Source organism: Acipenser ruthenus, chromosome 52 (genome assembly GCF_902713425.1).
Source record: "Acipenser ruthenus chromosome 52, fAciRut3.2 maternal haplotype, whole genome shotgun sequence".
Lineage (NCBI taxonomy): Eukaryota > Metazoa > Chordata > Actinopteri > Acipenseriformes > Acipenseridae > Acipenser > Acipenser ruthenus.
Window position 1 is genome coordinate 756,682 of NC_081240.1, and position 14,731 is coordinate 771,412.

At 40.4% G+C, this 14,731-nt stretch overlaps 1 protein-coding gene across 1 annotated transcript in view; it reads right to left on the bottom strand.

Moving 5' to 3' along the window:
• LOC117432634 (tripartite motif-containing protein 16-like) overlaps positions 1-6,489 on the bottom strand; it is an 8,222-nt gene extending 1,733 nt beyond the window's left edge. Inside the window, exons 1-5 of the mRNA XM_059016241.1 lie at positions 4,426-6,489; positions 2,127-2,222; positions 1,722-1,955; positions 1,408-1,567; positions 311-376 (exon numbers count right to left, since the gene is read on the bottom strand). Coding sequence (XP_058872224.1) covers positions 311-376; positions 1,408-1,567; positions 1,722-1,955; positions 2,127-2,222; positions 4,426-5,013 — 1,144 coding nt within the window. The 5' untranslated portion in view covers positions 5,014-6,489. The remainder of the gene's footprint in view (positions 1-310; positions 377-1,407; positions 1,568-1,721; positions 1,956-2,126; positions 2,223-4,425) is intronic.
• Positions 6,490-14,731: the final 8,242 nt, after the last annotated feature.

Below are 14,731 nucleotides of genomic sequence, written 5' to 3' on the forward strand. Positions count from 1 at the left end.
GGTTTCAAATGCATTGTACATGTATTAAAAGATGGGATGATTATCTATTCAGGGATAGCAAGATATTTAGGGAGAGAAAGGTCTGAGTGGAAAAACAGGCAACAAATGCCCCTCCCCCAGTCATTCTGCATGTATTCTTCTGAACCAATACTTGTTGGAGAGGAGTGTAGATTAATGGCTTCACAATTACTAATAAATCATAATAATTGCTGCCCTCAAGCTCCACCCCTCCCTGTTCTGTAGTCTTAGCTCTTCTCACAATGGAGTGACACATCTTTCAAATCAAATGTTTCAGTGAAAACAGACTTACATTTTAAAAACTCAGCTCTGTTCCTTGGCTCTGGAGCCTGCAGACTGTAAACTGCAACTTCATTCACTGGGCAGAAAAAAAGAGAGAGAAATAGAATTGAAACATGTGGATTAATACACAACACACACAAGACTCCAAACAGTAATCTGAAAAGAAACAAGGCTTATTCACAGCATTTCAGGAAGTAAAAATCCATACTTCAAGATGTTCATGATTACAATGAATATGTATTCCTTCCGTATCGGTGCAGCAGCCAAAGTCAATGTGAACACGTCTGCCACTGCACTGGAGTCTTGTGTTCCTTCCTCTCCATCACATATCTTTACCCAACAGTACAGTGTCCATATTAGGACAGCCTTGTGCATCAAACATGCAGCAGTCATTGTCTGCTCCATCCTCACATCACTCGCTCCTCCCTGCTCCCTCCTCCCTGCTTCATCAGTCCCTGCTCTGTATTCCCTGCTTCCTCCTTCCTGCTCCTTCTTCCATGTTTTCTCCTCCCTGCTCCCTGCTCCCTCCTCCCTGCTTCATCAGTCCCTGCTCTGTATTCCCTGCTTCCTCCTTCCTGCTCCTTCTTCCATGTTTTCTCCTCCCTGTTGCCTCCTCTCTCTTCCATGCTCCCTCCTCCCTGCACCCTCCTCCTTCCCTGCTCCCTGCTCCCTCCTCCATGCTTCCTCCTCCCTGCACCTTCGTCCATGCTCTCTCCTTCCTGCTCCCTGCTCCCTCCTCCATGCTTCCTCCTCCCTGCACCTTCGTCCATGCTCTCTCCTCCCTGCTCCCTCCTCCATGCTTCCTCCTCCCTGCACCTTCGTCCATGCTCTCTCCTTCCTGCTCCCTGCTCCCTCCTCCATTTACCATACTCCCTGCTCATTCTTCCCTGCTGCCTCCTTTCTTCCTTCTCCCTGCTCCCTCCTCCATGCTGCCTCCCACTCCTCCCTGCTGTCTCCTCCCTTCTCAATCCTCCCTCCTCCCTGCTGCAATATTCATATAGCCAACAGTCTGCAAGAGGTCTTTATTAATGTCTTGCAAGTCCTGTCCCTCCTCAAGCCATGGTCTATTTGAGAAATCTCTACCAAATGAATCTATTTCACACCAACCTGTTGTGGTTATTTTGACTAATTCCCCCTTGCAGAAGTCCTCAATATGGTCTTTAAGTTCAGATACAGCTTTCCTCACAGCCTCAAAAGAGATGTCTGTATTGACAGTAACGCTGGGTAAGTCTTCAGCTTCAGGAGGGGCACAGAGAGACTGGAAATTCTACAACAGGAAAGTGGAGAAAAGGAGTTTTCAGTGAAACAGAATGGGGTCCAAAACATTCCTGGGGAAAAGCAAGGATTCATTCAATTGGAGAGGTCTGTCTGAAACCGTCCCAGTTATGGACTTGAGATTTTCTAACAAGCAGTGATGTTACCTGTAGAAAATGGATGTGATCCTCTGTCTCTGAAAGCTGTTTCAGCTCAGCGTTTCTCCTCCTTAGCTCAGCAATCTCCTGCTCCAGTTTCTTCATGCGTCCTTCAGCCTGATTCACTGCAGCCTTCTCGTTAGCTCCAATCAGCTCAATAACCTCAGTGTGGATCTTCTCAATGGATCGGATCAGCTCAGTAAAGATCTTCTCACTTTCCTTTATTTCTATGCATGCAGATCTCTGAGTGAAAGAACACAGTAGAGCAGACATGGTTAGAATTGATATCAAAAACACATCAGGCATAGACAGTAAACTTCTGTAGATGTGTTCCAGTCCATCTGTTAATAATAATAATAATAATAATAATAATAATAATAATAATAATAATACCCCCCTCTTGTCAATACCCACTTTCAGTGACTCCACAGCCTGTTTCAGCTCTTCAATTTCTTTCAGTCTCTCCTGGATTCTCTGTTGTATTTCAATCTGTGTCTCTCCCAGCTGCTTCTGTGTAGAAACACAGTGACACAGTGACATTTCTGACAGGGCATTGAGTGATATCCTGTCACACTCAATACAGACTATTTCAGAGCAGGCTGTGTTTTCACACCTCTCCCCCCTTCATATGAAGTTAGATTAACGATACACACATTATGCACACAGATACCCTAAGGGTCGAATGCACCAGCGTGGATTAACCACTAACCCAGATTAAATCAAGGATTATATTTGAATCATGTTGCACAAAACTTTAAACCAGGATTTAGATGTAATCCTTGTTTAAAATTAATCCAAGGTTAAACATTTAAAAGATTAAATATTATGACATTGCATTTTAATCCATGTTTAAATGTGATAGCTGAATTAAATTGAAAACTTCCTTGGAGGTGGTTTAAACTTGGACAAAGGCAGCAGTTTCAGGCAACATGTGTGTATAGTAGTAAGATACAGCACCATCTAGTGCACAGCTGCCAGCAACACAAAAGGAAACTTGATCCACAGTAGCTGTCCACTAGATGGCACTGTTTCATACTAGTAACAGTGAATGATGGCTGATCTAGCATGTGTTACATGTTTGTTTTGTGAAGCACCTAGGAAACTGAAGCAGCTTTCTCTTTAATGGATATTTAGGGCTTCTGATTTCTGTTTTTAATCGATAAACACAGATAAAACAGCACTGATACAAAACAATGAAATCAATGTAAAAAATGCCTAAATACACAAAATCCCCAGAAGAATGAGCCCGTGAGCAGAAGGACTTCACTGTGGAAGAGAGCAAAGGAAAGAGGAGACTAGTAGGGTGAGCAAAAGAAATTGTAGATTTTAACAAAAAAATCCCAAATAGGTTATTACATTTCGTTTTAAACTAACTTAAACATATCTGTTTTAATCATGTAAAAATGTGTTTTAACGCACCAAATTAAGCTATTTTTTCTGCCTGATTTATATTGAATATCATCTTAATATTGTGTATTGCATATCATATTAATCTTGTATATTATTAATATTATTAATTTATATCTTAGCAGATGCCCTTATCCAGGGTGACATACAATTGTTACAAGATATCACTTTATTTTTTACATACAATTCCCCATTTATACAGTTGGGTTTTTACTGGAGCAATCTAGGTAAAGTATCTTGCTCAAGGGTACAGCAGCAGTGTCCTCCACCTGGGATTGAACCCACGATCCTCCGGTCAAGAGTCCAGAGCCCTAAACACTACTCCATATCATATTAATCTTGTATATTGTATATCATATTAATCTTGTATATTGCATATCATATTAATCTTGTATATTGAAAATCATATTAATCTTGTATATTGAATATCATATTAATCTTGTATATTGACTATCATATTAATCTTGTATATTGCATATCATATTAATCTTGTATATTTAATATCATATTAATCTTGTATATTGTATATCATATTAATCTTGTATATTTTATATCATATTAATCTTGGTCTTTTCTGCTTTTTTTAAATTAGGTGATTGACTTTGCTGGGAATGTCATTTTTAAAAAGTTTAACTTATTAAACTATAATATCTTAAACAATGAAACTGATCTATGATTTTATTAAGTTGCAAGATACATATAAAAAAACACTAGGAATATAAATCATGCTAATTTTACACTACAAATTCCAATGCACCACAAAACAGCTGAACAAATCCTTCTTACCCTGTGAGGCAGGGCAGAGGTCCTGCACGTGTAAATAGTGTATATTTATTTAATTGTAAATCATGTTTTTGATAATCAAGTGTGTGCTAGATATGGCAGGGCATATTCAAATCCAGGATTTTAATCCCACCCAAGTCTAGAGAGGAGGTGTCAGGGAGACTGTTCCTGGAGCGGGACCTCCTTTCTTGTTTGGTCAGCTTTTATTTTCTAGTTGTTTTCGAGCAGTGTTTTGTTTTGAATGTTTTGTGTTTTTTGTATCAAAGAAAACCTCCTGTGTCTCTCCTGTCAATCAGCGATAGCCACACCCCTAACAACACCCCTGTTACACCCTGAAATACATTGTAGTACATCATAGTTTAGATAGAGCAATTAAAAAACTAGGGCTCTTTAAATAGCTCTTAATATACAATTAAAATCTGATCTAATGTGAAACTGTATAACCTAGTAAACAGACATGTTAAATATCCCTGGGAATTCTTATCTTCTAGGATAGCTACAAGGAAATAGTTCAAACCCTTACCTGTTTCCCAGTCCTTTCTTTCTCAGCTGAGACTGTATCGTGGCTCTTGTGATCCTCGTCTGTACACAACACACAAACACAAGTCTGATCGGTTCTACAGAAGATATCCAAAACCTTCTGGTGTTCAGCACAAAGCTTCTGCTCCAGATTTCCAATTGCATTGATCAGCTTGTGCCTCTTGAAAGCAGCCCCCTCACTGTGTGGCTTGATGTGTGTTTCACAGTAAGAGGCCAGGCACGTCAAACAGGATTTCACAGCTTTGAACTTTCTCCCAGTGCAGAAATCACACGGCACATCTCCAGGTCCAGCATAACTTTGAGCAGGAGGAGGATTGAGTCCTGTCTTCTTTAATTTCTCCACAACTTCAGCCAGCATGGTGTTTCTGCGCAGAACAGGCCTCGGGGTAAAGGTCTCTCTGCACTGGGGGCAGCTGTAGACACCTGTATGATCAGTCTGATCCCAGCAGTTCTTAATACACCCCATACAGTAACTGTGTCCACATGGAATAGCGACTGGGTCCTTCAATAGCTCCAGACACACTGAACAGCTAAACTGGTCATGCGCTACCAGAATATTCGCTTCTGCCATTTCTGCTGCAGCGAGACAGAGAGACTGACGATTTCACAAGAAACGAAACTTCACTGCGCTGATTTCCTGGAGTTGTGTAAAGCTCTGAGAGGCGGGGTTTGGGACTGAGGCCAGGTTTAGACAAGCAGGGGGAGCAGAAACTGCCGAATCAGATATTCTATGAAACTGTTTCTAAATCCCCCAACAAATATTACAATGTTAAGATTAGGAATTAAACAACTGATATTAACAACTGTTTAATATCAGGGCTGAAGAGTCTGACTTTGTGTTTTAGCCCCAGATCTATAACATGTAAAATTAAGGAATGTTCTGTTACACGTATGTTTGTGATGACGGTTTGAACGGCATCTCGTTACTTTAGTAACGCCTTACTGTAATAATATTACTTTAGTCAATAACGAGGTAATAGAACGCGTTTAGCTTTTAATGGCAGTAATAACATTACAGTTACTTTCCAAACAATAAACGCGCTTGCCTCGTTCTCTTGTCTCTGCTGCGCAGCTGCATCGGTTGTCTTTTCTTGTTTTAAAGCCAGTATATTTCAGTGCGGTTATAACCGTAAACGTGACGCGCTCTTTATTATTTATTTATTTGATTTTTAATTCTTTATTTAGGAAGGCCATGTGAGCTACAAGTAGCTCGTTTACAAAGGCGTGCTGGAAATAACAGCAGCAGGTTACAGGTTTCAAAAATAAAAATAATATAAACGCATAATGACAAGACAATACACAAAGTACACCTCAGATTTACACAGCACACACACAAGCCTGTTTAAGCACTAGAACGACAGGGTTTGTTTTTTTAATTCCCACAGGAGATGTCAGGTCTCAGTCCTGCGGGTAACAGCTTCCAGTCTGTAGCAGCAGAACAAAACGAAAGACTTTCTTCCCGCAGCACTTTTTCCAGACGGTATATTAAAGTATTGTGTGTCTCAGACATTACGATAGGCTGTATTTACAGGGAAACTCAGAAACAAGCTGTTTAAATAAACTGGTAATGTGTTGTGTGCCCCTTTAAAGAGAATCCGATTCCAGTGATAATTCCTTGTGTTAGCAGGCGATCGCAAGTTTAATGTCGAATACGCGCTGCAGTGATGCGCTAGCGGAGTACACGGGAGCACACAGATACACATCCTGTTACACATTGTATCGATCTTCTTCAGCGATTCCTCACTAGCAGACCCGCACATCACATCATTATAGTCTAGAATAGGGAACACAAGTAACTCATTTAAACCTTGCTGTAAAGCTTACACAGTGGCGCTGACCACACAATCCTCCAAGCTTCCTTCCAATTTTACTACATACATCTTTAATGGGTTTATCAAATTGAAGAGTTGTGTCAATATAAACCCCTAGATATTTAAAAGTGTCGGATCTCTCCAATGCTGTGGTATTACAAGCAACACGAGAATAAAAAATTCTAAAAGGATCCACATGTTCCTAATGTTATAAATATTTTCAGTTCCCGGGGTAGAATCTTAATGGTGCATATTGATATAGCGCGGATATTAAAAACAACACATTCAATTATGAGCATAATAAAACAATGCATTTAATAAAACAATGCATTTAATAAAACAATGCATTTAATAAAACAATTCATTTAATAAAACAATGCATTTAATAAAACAATGCATTTAATAAAACAGTGCCTTTAATAAAACAGTGCATTTAATAAAACAGTGCTGAAGGTTTTGTGAATCTGGCCCAACATTTCCAATTGAAACCAAGTTAAAATAATCCCTGTAACAATACTCTGTGCAGTTTAAGAGTTTGTCCTGAAGAGGGCGACAAAGGCCAGACTTTAAAAATATTTCTGCTTTTCCACTGTGGGCAGATTGCACATGTAATGCAATTTGATTGTGATTTACGAGATCCATGGAAATGTCTTCTTTCTTGTGATGATATTTCACTCACATTATTGTTAAAATAAGCAAACAATTATAATATTGAAACTTTGAACTGCCTGACGCGTAGACCCGATGCATCTAATGAAGTGCTTGTGAGGGTAATTATCCAACCATTTCAGAAATCCAATGAGATAATTTACAAACAAAATAATAATAATAATAATAATAATAATAATAATAATAATAATAATAATAATAACACGAGGAAAGGGCATCTTTTTCCTATTGCTTGGGCGATAATGCCTCGGTGTTGCCGGTATTTTAATCCCTTCAGTTCTGACTTTCAGTTCTGGATTTCTTCAAAGGGAACAACAAATGGACAAAAACATTGGAAAACCTGCTACATGCAGCACACACTTTTGTGTCATCCACAGGCCTGATTGAAATGGTATTCCTGACATGTATTGTGTGATGTGTAAAAGATGCATCTCCCTGACACAAATCCGTTTCAGTCACGATGGGACCACAGAGCGACAGATCTGACAGACTTTGATAGAGGGCTGATAAGAGGTGCTTGGTTGGCTGGTGCTTCCATTTTCAAAGCAGCACAAATTACTACTGAGTCTTTTTCACAAGGAACAGTCTCTAAAGTGATGTGACTCTCTCTATGTATGGGCCATTCTGACTTGACTGCAGATTTCCACCCCCAATACAACACAACCTGAAGGAATTAGAGGCTGGTAATCATTGAGGAATGGTCCCGTATCCCTCCAGCACAATTTAAAAAGCACCTTGCAGAATCGCTACCTGCCACGTCCAATCAGAGCTGTGCTGGCTGCCCATGGAGGCCCTACACCATATTGACAATGCTATGGCAGGTGTTGCTATTTTTGTACAAATAATGAAAAACCATTAAATAAGCAGATTAATTTAAAATAAATGACCCATACAATGAAGTGTAAATCATTTGTGTTTAATGTGATTTGTCCTGATTTGTTTACAGCTAATATAGTTTTATATTTAAATTTATTGCAGATTTCTTAGATCTATTCAGTATTTATAACACATTAGTAAATGCTGTTACTACCATGTATTACTTGTTCTATAATGCATTATAAAAAACATTATAACTCATCTTTTAAGCATCTATAACGGGTTAATAAACTATTTCAAAATGACACCTTCATATAAAGTGTTACCATCAACTTCAGCATCAAGTTCAAACGCTATTCAGCTAACAGGATTCTACTGTATACAGGAATCTGCTGGAAACTATTGTAACGGACACTTCATTTACATGTAGTATCCAGCTAGAGCGAAGAAAAGGAATCCAGGACAGTTAATATGCATCAGAAATTACTACTGTTTAGTGTCTATCCCACCAAATAGCTGACAACAATCCTCACACTCGCCATGCCAATAATACAAATGATACATCTGCCCAACCCTGAAGACATCAAAACATATTCAAAAAACGACCATATGGTAATTTAATAAGCTGCCGTGCAAACAGATACTAGTATAAACGTTAGCATAAACCCCACAATAGAGAAACGCCAGCTCAACCCCTTCTGCATAGATAAACTGCAGCGCAATCACTGAAATGATCTTAAAAGGAAAACTCGTCACTACAGTGAAATCACTACTTCATAGTATGAAGCAAAACATCAACAGAATGACACAGCTGATTGCAAAATGCAGAGATATTAGAAGGACCGCCAGACAATAACAGCTTCAGTTGTAAAAGTCTGTAAAATAGTTCAAATAACAGTCCAAATCCAGAGATCCGCGAACAAAACAAAACATGTCTCTCACAAAAAACAAAACAGAATGACCATTCAAAAAACAAAATGATAATCCATCAGCAAGAGAACAAACCCGGATCTCACGCAGTCCTGTCCAGGTTCGTGGAGTAGAGTCTTCTTCAGAACAATGAAACGATCCGGACCTTTTAAACCAGGCTTCAAAAACCCGGAGCTACCGCACTCACAGCGACGCATCAAGATGAAAAGAGAAAGAGCTCAAAGCTCGGGCTGACCAAACGAAAATAGAAAAAAACAAATAAAAATAATAAAAAATAAAGCATACGACTTGAGTGTAAGAACAAACATTAGTAAAGCTGGGACGACACTACAATGTCTATGTAAGACCGAATATACCTAAGCAAAGGAAACTGTGACTTAAAACAACCAGACCTGTAGACAACCCAGACTAATGAAACAGAAGATCAAACTAGATGGTAACTTTACCAGTACAGTTGTGGGGCTCGCTTTATTGGGAAAGGGGTCAAAGCAGCTGATTTGTGTCAAAAGTCACGTTGTTTACGGATTGTCTCGTGCTTAGAATGCGCGAGAATTTGAAATTTCTCAAAGTTCTATGGCAGTTAATTCAACAGCGGGAAGCAGCCTCCTGAAAGAAGTTGATGCGGTTACTAAAACAGCTGCACCTCTTGATCGGTAGACGCCATTCCTGTTTTGATTTCATATTTGAATAGCTGAGGAGTAGAGGAAGATTTCATTTCCTCTAAGTATTTGTCTAACTTGTTGGGAAAGTGGTCAAAATTTCAGTTGTTTATAAAACGTTACAGAAAATTTAGTTGACGCGGTTACTAAAACAGGTGTACCTCTTGATTGGTAAAAGTTATTTCTGTTTTGGTTTCAGGTTTGAATAGCAGAGAAGTAGAGGAAGATTCCGTATACTCTCACTTTTTGTCTTACTTGTTGGGAAAGTGGTCAAAGCAGCTGATTTGTGTCAAAAGTTACATCGTTTACAGTAAATAGAATGCTGGAAATCTGGGAGTTTTTAAACAATGTTGAAAAAAGTCCCATTAAAGTGAATGAAGATGGACAAAAAACTTAATAGTTTAAAAAGTATAAAAGATATCAAAAAGTTGTATACAAGCACCCTCTTCCAGACCGGTCTACACGTTTTAAAGTTTAAACGGCGTTTGTAGCTTAAACGGTGTAAGAGGAGTAGCGTGCCAAAGAAGAAGAAGAAGTATGTCGAAGATTTAAAGTGGGGACTCTTGCTAATAAAATCAAACTTAACCAAAAATTCAAAAACGGCAAGTCTTAAGAGCGCACAGCGTACCAAACAAAACACACCCAGAGATGTCATCACCATCTTTTCTAAATCCCCGGCTACCAAACACACGAGGGAAAAATCAGCCTTAAAACTATGGCAAGCCGATAGGGCCAGAAAAACGAGAAAAGCGCAGCAGTAATTAGAAAGTACTAAATCTCAGCAAGGCAATACCAGACATAGAACTGCTGCCAAAACGATTAGATTAGAAAAATAAACTAATGAGCATAGTATTAGTTTATAATAAAGTATCCATTATATATAATATTATTCACTGTTGAAAAATATAAAGGGAGTATGCATGTAGTATAATATTAGCAACTAGAATATAAGATAGGACAGAGCCTTGCCAGGTCCTCTGCAATTCATTTAAGAATTAAGCAGGTGTTGCGCTTTTTCAAACACATTGTGTGGCAGTCGCCACACAGTCTATCAATGATCTCTGTGTCCCAGTTTGAATTGCACAGTCTATCAATGATCTCTGTGTCCCAGTTTGAATTGCACAGTCTATCAATGATCTCTGTGTCCCAGTTTGAATTGCACAGTCTATCAATGATCTCTGTGTCCCAGTTTGAATTGCACAGTCTATCAATGATCGCTGTGTCCCAGTTTGAATTGCACAGTCTATCAACGATCTCTCTGTCTCTTGTTTCTCCAGATGAGGAAAGCTGAAGGAGGTTTGGGAAGCAGGGAGCAGCGGATCCAGCGCTCTGATGCCAGGAAGAAACCACACTGTCAGGGGATGAAAACAATCACACAAACAAAGCATCTAGATCCTAAAATAAAATCAACTGGACTATATGAAAGACTTTGAGTGCTTTATTTTGTATTGACACCTTTCTGCAATGTGATTATGTTTGGTATCTGACCATGTGGTGCTCAACTCTGTTGAAATTATCTATGATAGATTAGCCCGTATTTTCAATGACTTTTACTCTAGTCTTTTTAATTCCTTCCTCTTTCTTGAAAGGGGTAGAACACAATTTCACAGAGCCTTGTGAAAACTGGAGGGTAGATTTAAAGATGATATGCAATGAAAAAATGTCCGACCAGAGGGTCGTTGAATTGAAACCCTTTCAAAATAAAAATCCCCCTGTCAATTCTGTAAATCAGTTTTTTTCATTTTGCACTTTGAATTTCATTTTGAATTATCCCGGGTTAAAAAGGCATGCCATATGCAGACAGGCTCAAAGAATTGAATCTATTCAGTCAGACAATGTCGAGCCAGGGGACTTTTTCAACCTGAAAAAAGAAACAAGGACCAGGGGTCACAAATGGAGATTAGATAAAGAGGCATTCAGAACAGAAAATAGGAGGCACTTTTTTTACACAGAGAATTGGGAGGGTCTGGAACCAACTCCCCAGTAATGTTGTTGAAGCCGACACCCTGGGATCCTTCAAGAAGCTGCTTGATGAGATTCTGGGATCAATAAGTCTCCAGACAAGCTTCCCAGCGCCAGCACTGTGTGTGTGTGTGTGTGCGTTTTGGTGTGTGTGTGGGTGTCAGTACCTGTGTGTGTGATTGTGTGTGTGTGTGTGTGTGTGTCAGTACCTGTGTGTCAGTACCTGTGTGTGTGTGCGTGTCAGTACCTGTGTGTGTGTGTATGTGTGTGTGTGTGTGCGTGTCAGTACCTGTGTGTGTGCGTGGCAGTACCTTTGTGTGTGTGTGTGCGTGTCAGTACCTGTGTGTATTTGTGTGTGTCAGTTTGTGACAGTCTGGCTAGCAGTGGTGACGTGGATGACGTCACGGACCAGGAAGTAACTGACGCCAAAACTGTGGATGGGCGGGTGAAGCTGAATGCTGCGGCACTCAGCGTATTTATTAATAAACAAAAGATTTAACAAAACACAAAACAAAAGGGCACGAGGGCCAAACGAGTAAACAAACAAGTAAGTGTAGTGCTGGATACTCCAGCACGTTTTAGCAATTGTTTTTTTCCTTCCTCTCTCTCCCATTCTCCACTCTCGAACACCCAACCTCGAATGCAGAGAGCTGCAGGCTTATATACTCTGGCCGAGGGATTAACCAGTTGGTAATTATCTTATTATCCCTCGGCCAGAGTCTGCACGCATTTGGTAAGGATGCATGACTGTCAGCTAGTTAAATAATCAGTAGCTGATCAGCCATGCATCCTCACGAGGTTTTTAAATATAATAATAAAAGACGCGGCGCTTTTACCCGCGCCGCAAACAAAAATACAAATAATAATAAATAGGGATGGGACACTCCGCCACACAGTTCCTGTGTGTATTTGTGTTTGTGTTCTTGTCTACCTATCTAAGTGGGGTCTCAGGTGTGGTTACACATCCACCAAGTGGGGACTCGGTAGCCAGGTGAGGACCAAATCCAAAACCCCACAACGGACTTGTTTCAATTGTGTTGCAGAGGAGAAACACAGCTAACAGAGGAACGAGTGATTCAGTAGAGAGAGGCATGGACCCGACTCCAAGGAGAAGAAGAAGGAGTAAAGAGAATGACCCGCCTGATATGTCACAAGAGCCTGCCAGGTACTGAAAGTCTTTTCTTATTAGTTCACGGTGCGGCGGCATGCTGAATAATACCTTTACTAAGAAGCTGTTCAGGAATCCAAATCACTGAGCTGAGTCTCAAGCCCAGGGTTAGAGTCCAGACCTCTCTGTGGTTTACAATGCTTCCCTATGCGTTACCAGACCTCTCTGTGCTTTACAATGCTTCCCTATGCTTTACCAGACCTCTGTGCTTTACAATGCTTCCCTATGCTTTACCACACCTCTCTGTGTTATACAATGCTTCCCTATGCTTTAACAGACCTCTCTGTGCTTTACAATGCTTCCCTATGCTTTACCAGACCTCTGTGCTATACAGTGCTTCCCTATGCTTTAACAGACCTCTCTGTGCTTTACAATGCTTCCCTATGCTTTACCAGACATATCTGTGCTTTACAATGTTTCCCTATGCTTTACCAGACCTCTGTGCTTTACAATGCTTCCCTATGCTTTATCACACCTCTCTGTGCTATACAATGCTTCCCTATGCTTTACCAGAGCTCTCTGTGCTTTACAATGCTTCCCTATGCTTTACCAGACCTCTGTGCTATACAATGCTTCCCTATGCTTTAACAGACCTCTCTGTGCTTTACAATGCTTCCCTATGCTTTACCAGACCTCTGTGCTATACAATGCTTCCCTATGCTTTAACAGACCTCTCTGTGCTTTACAATGCTTCCCTATGCTTTACCAGACATATCTGTGCTTTACAATGCTTCCCTATGCTTTACCAGACCTCTCTGTGCTATACAATGCTTCCCTATGCTTTAACAGACCTCTCTGTGCTTTACAATGCTTCCCTATGCTTTACCAGACCTCTCTCTGCTTTACAATGCTTCCCTATGCTTTACCAGACATATATGTGCTTTACAATGCTTCCCTATGCTTTACCACACCTCTGTGTGCTATACAATGCTTCCCTATGCTTTACCAGACCTCTCTGTGCTTTACAATGCTTCCCTATGCTTTACCACACCTCTCTGTGCTTTACAATGCTTCCCTATGCTTTACCAGACCTTTCTGTGCTTTACAATGCTTCCCTATGCTTTACCAGACCTCTCTGTGGTTTACAATGCTTCCCTAAGCTTTACCACAACTCTCTGTGCTTTACAATGCTTCCCTATGCTGTACCGCACCTCTCTGTGGTTTACAATGCTTCCCTATGCTTTACCACACCTCTCTGTGCTTTACAATGCTTCCCTATGCTTTACCACACCTCCCTGTGCTTTACAATGCTTCCCTATGCTTAACCAGACCTCTCTGTGGTTTACAATGCTTCCCTAAGCTTTACCACAACTCTCTGTGCTTTACAATGCTTCCCTATGCTTTACCAGACCTCTCTGTGCTTTACAATGCTTCCCTATGCTTTACCACACCTCTCTGTGCTTTACAATGCTTCCCTATGCTTTACCACACCTCTCTGTGCTTTACAATGCTTCCTTATGCTTTACCAGACCTCTGTGCTTTACAATGCTTCCCTATGCTTTACCACACCTCCCTGTGCTTTACAATGCTTCCCTATGCTTTACCAGACCTCTCTGTGCTTTACAATGCTTCCCTATGCTTTACCACACCTCTCTGTGCTTTACAATGCTTCCTTATGCTTTACCAGACCTCTGTGCTTTACAATGCTTCCCTATGCTTTACCACACCTCCCTGTGCTTTACAATGCTTCCCTATGCTTAACCAGACCTCTCTGTGCTTTACAATGCTTCCCTATGCTTTACCAGACCTCTCTGTGCTTTACAATGCTTTCCTGTGCTTTTCCACACCTCTCTGTGCTTTACAATGCTTCCTTATGCTTTACCAGACCTCTGTGCTTTACAATGCTTCCCTATGCTTTACCAGACCTCTCTGTGCTTTACAATGCTTCCCTATGCTTTACCAGACCTCTCTGTGCTTTACAATGCTTCCCTATGCTTTACCACACCTCTCTGTGCTTTACAATGCTTCCCTATGCTTTACCAGACCTCTCTGTGGTTTACAATGCTTCCATATGCTTTACCAGACCTCTCTGTGCTTTACAATGCTTCCCTATGCTTTACCAGACCTCTCTGTGGTTTACAATGCTTCCATATGCTTTACCAGACCTCTCTGTGCTTTACAATGCTTCCCTATGCTTTACCAGACCTCTCTGTGCTTTACAATGCTTCCCTATGCTTTACCAGACCTCTTTCTCTCTCATTCCCCTCTTTCTTTCTCATTCTCATTTGAAAAACCATGTTAATGAGTATTAAGAAATAAGAAAAAGTCAGTCTA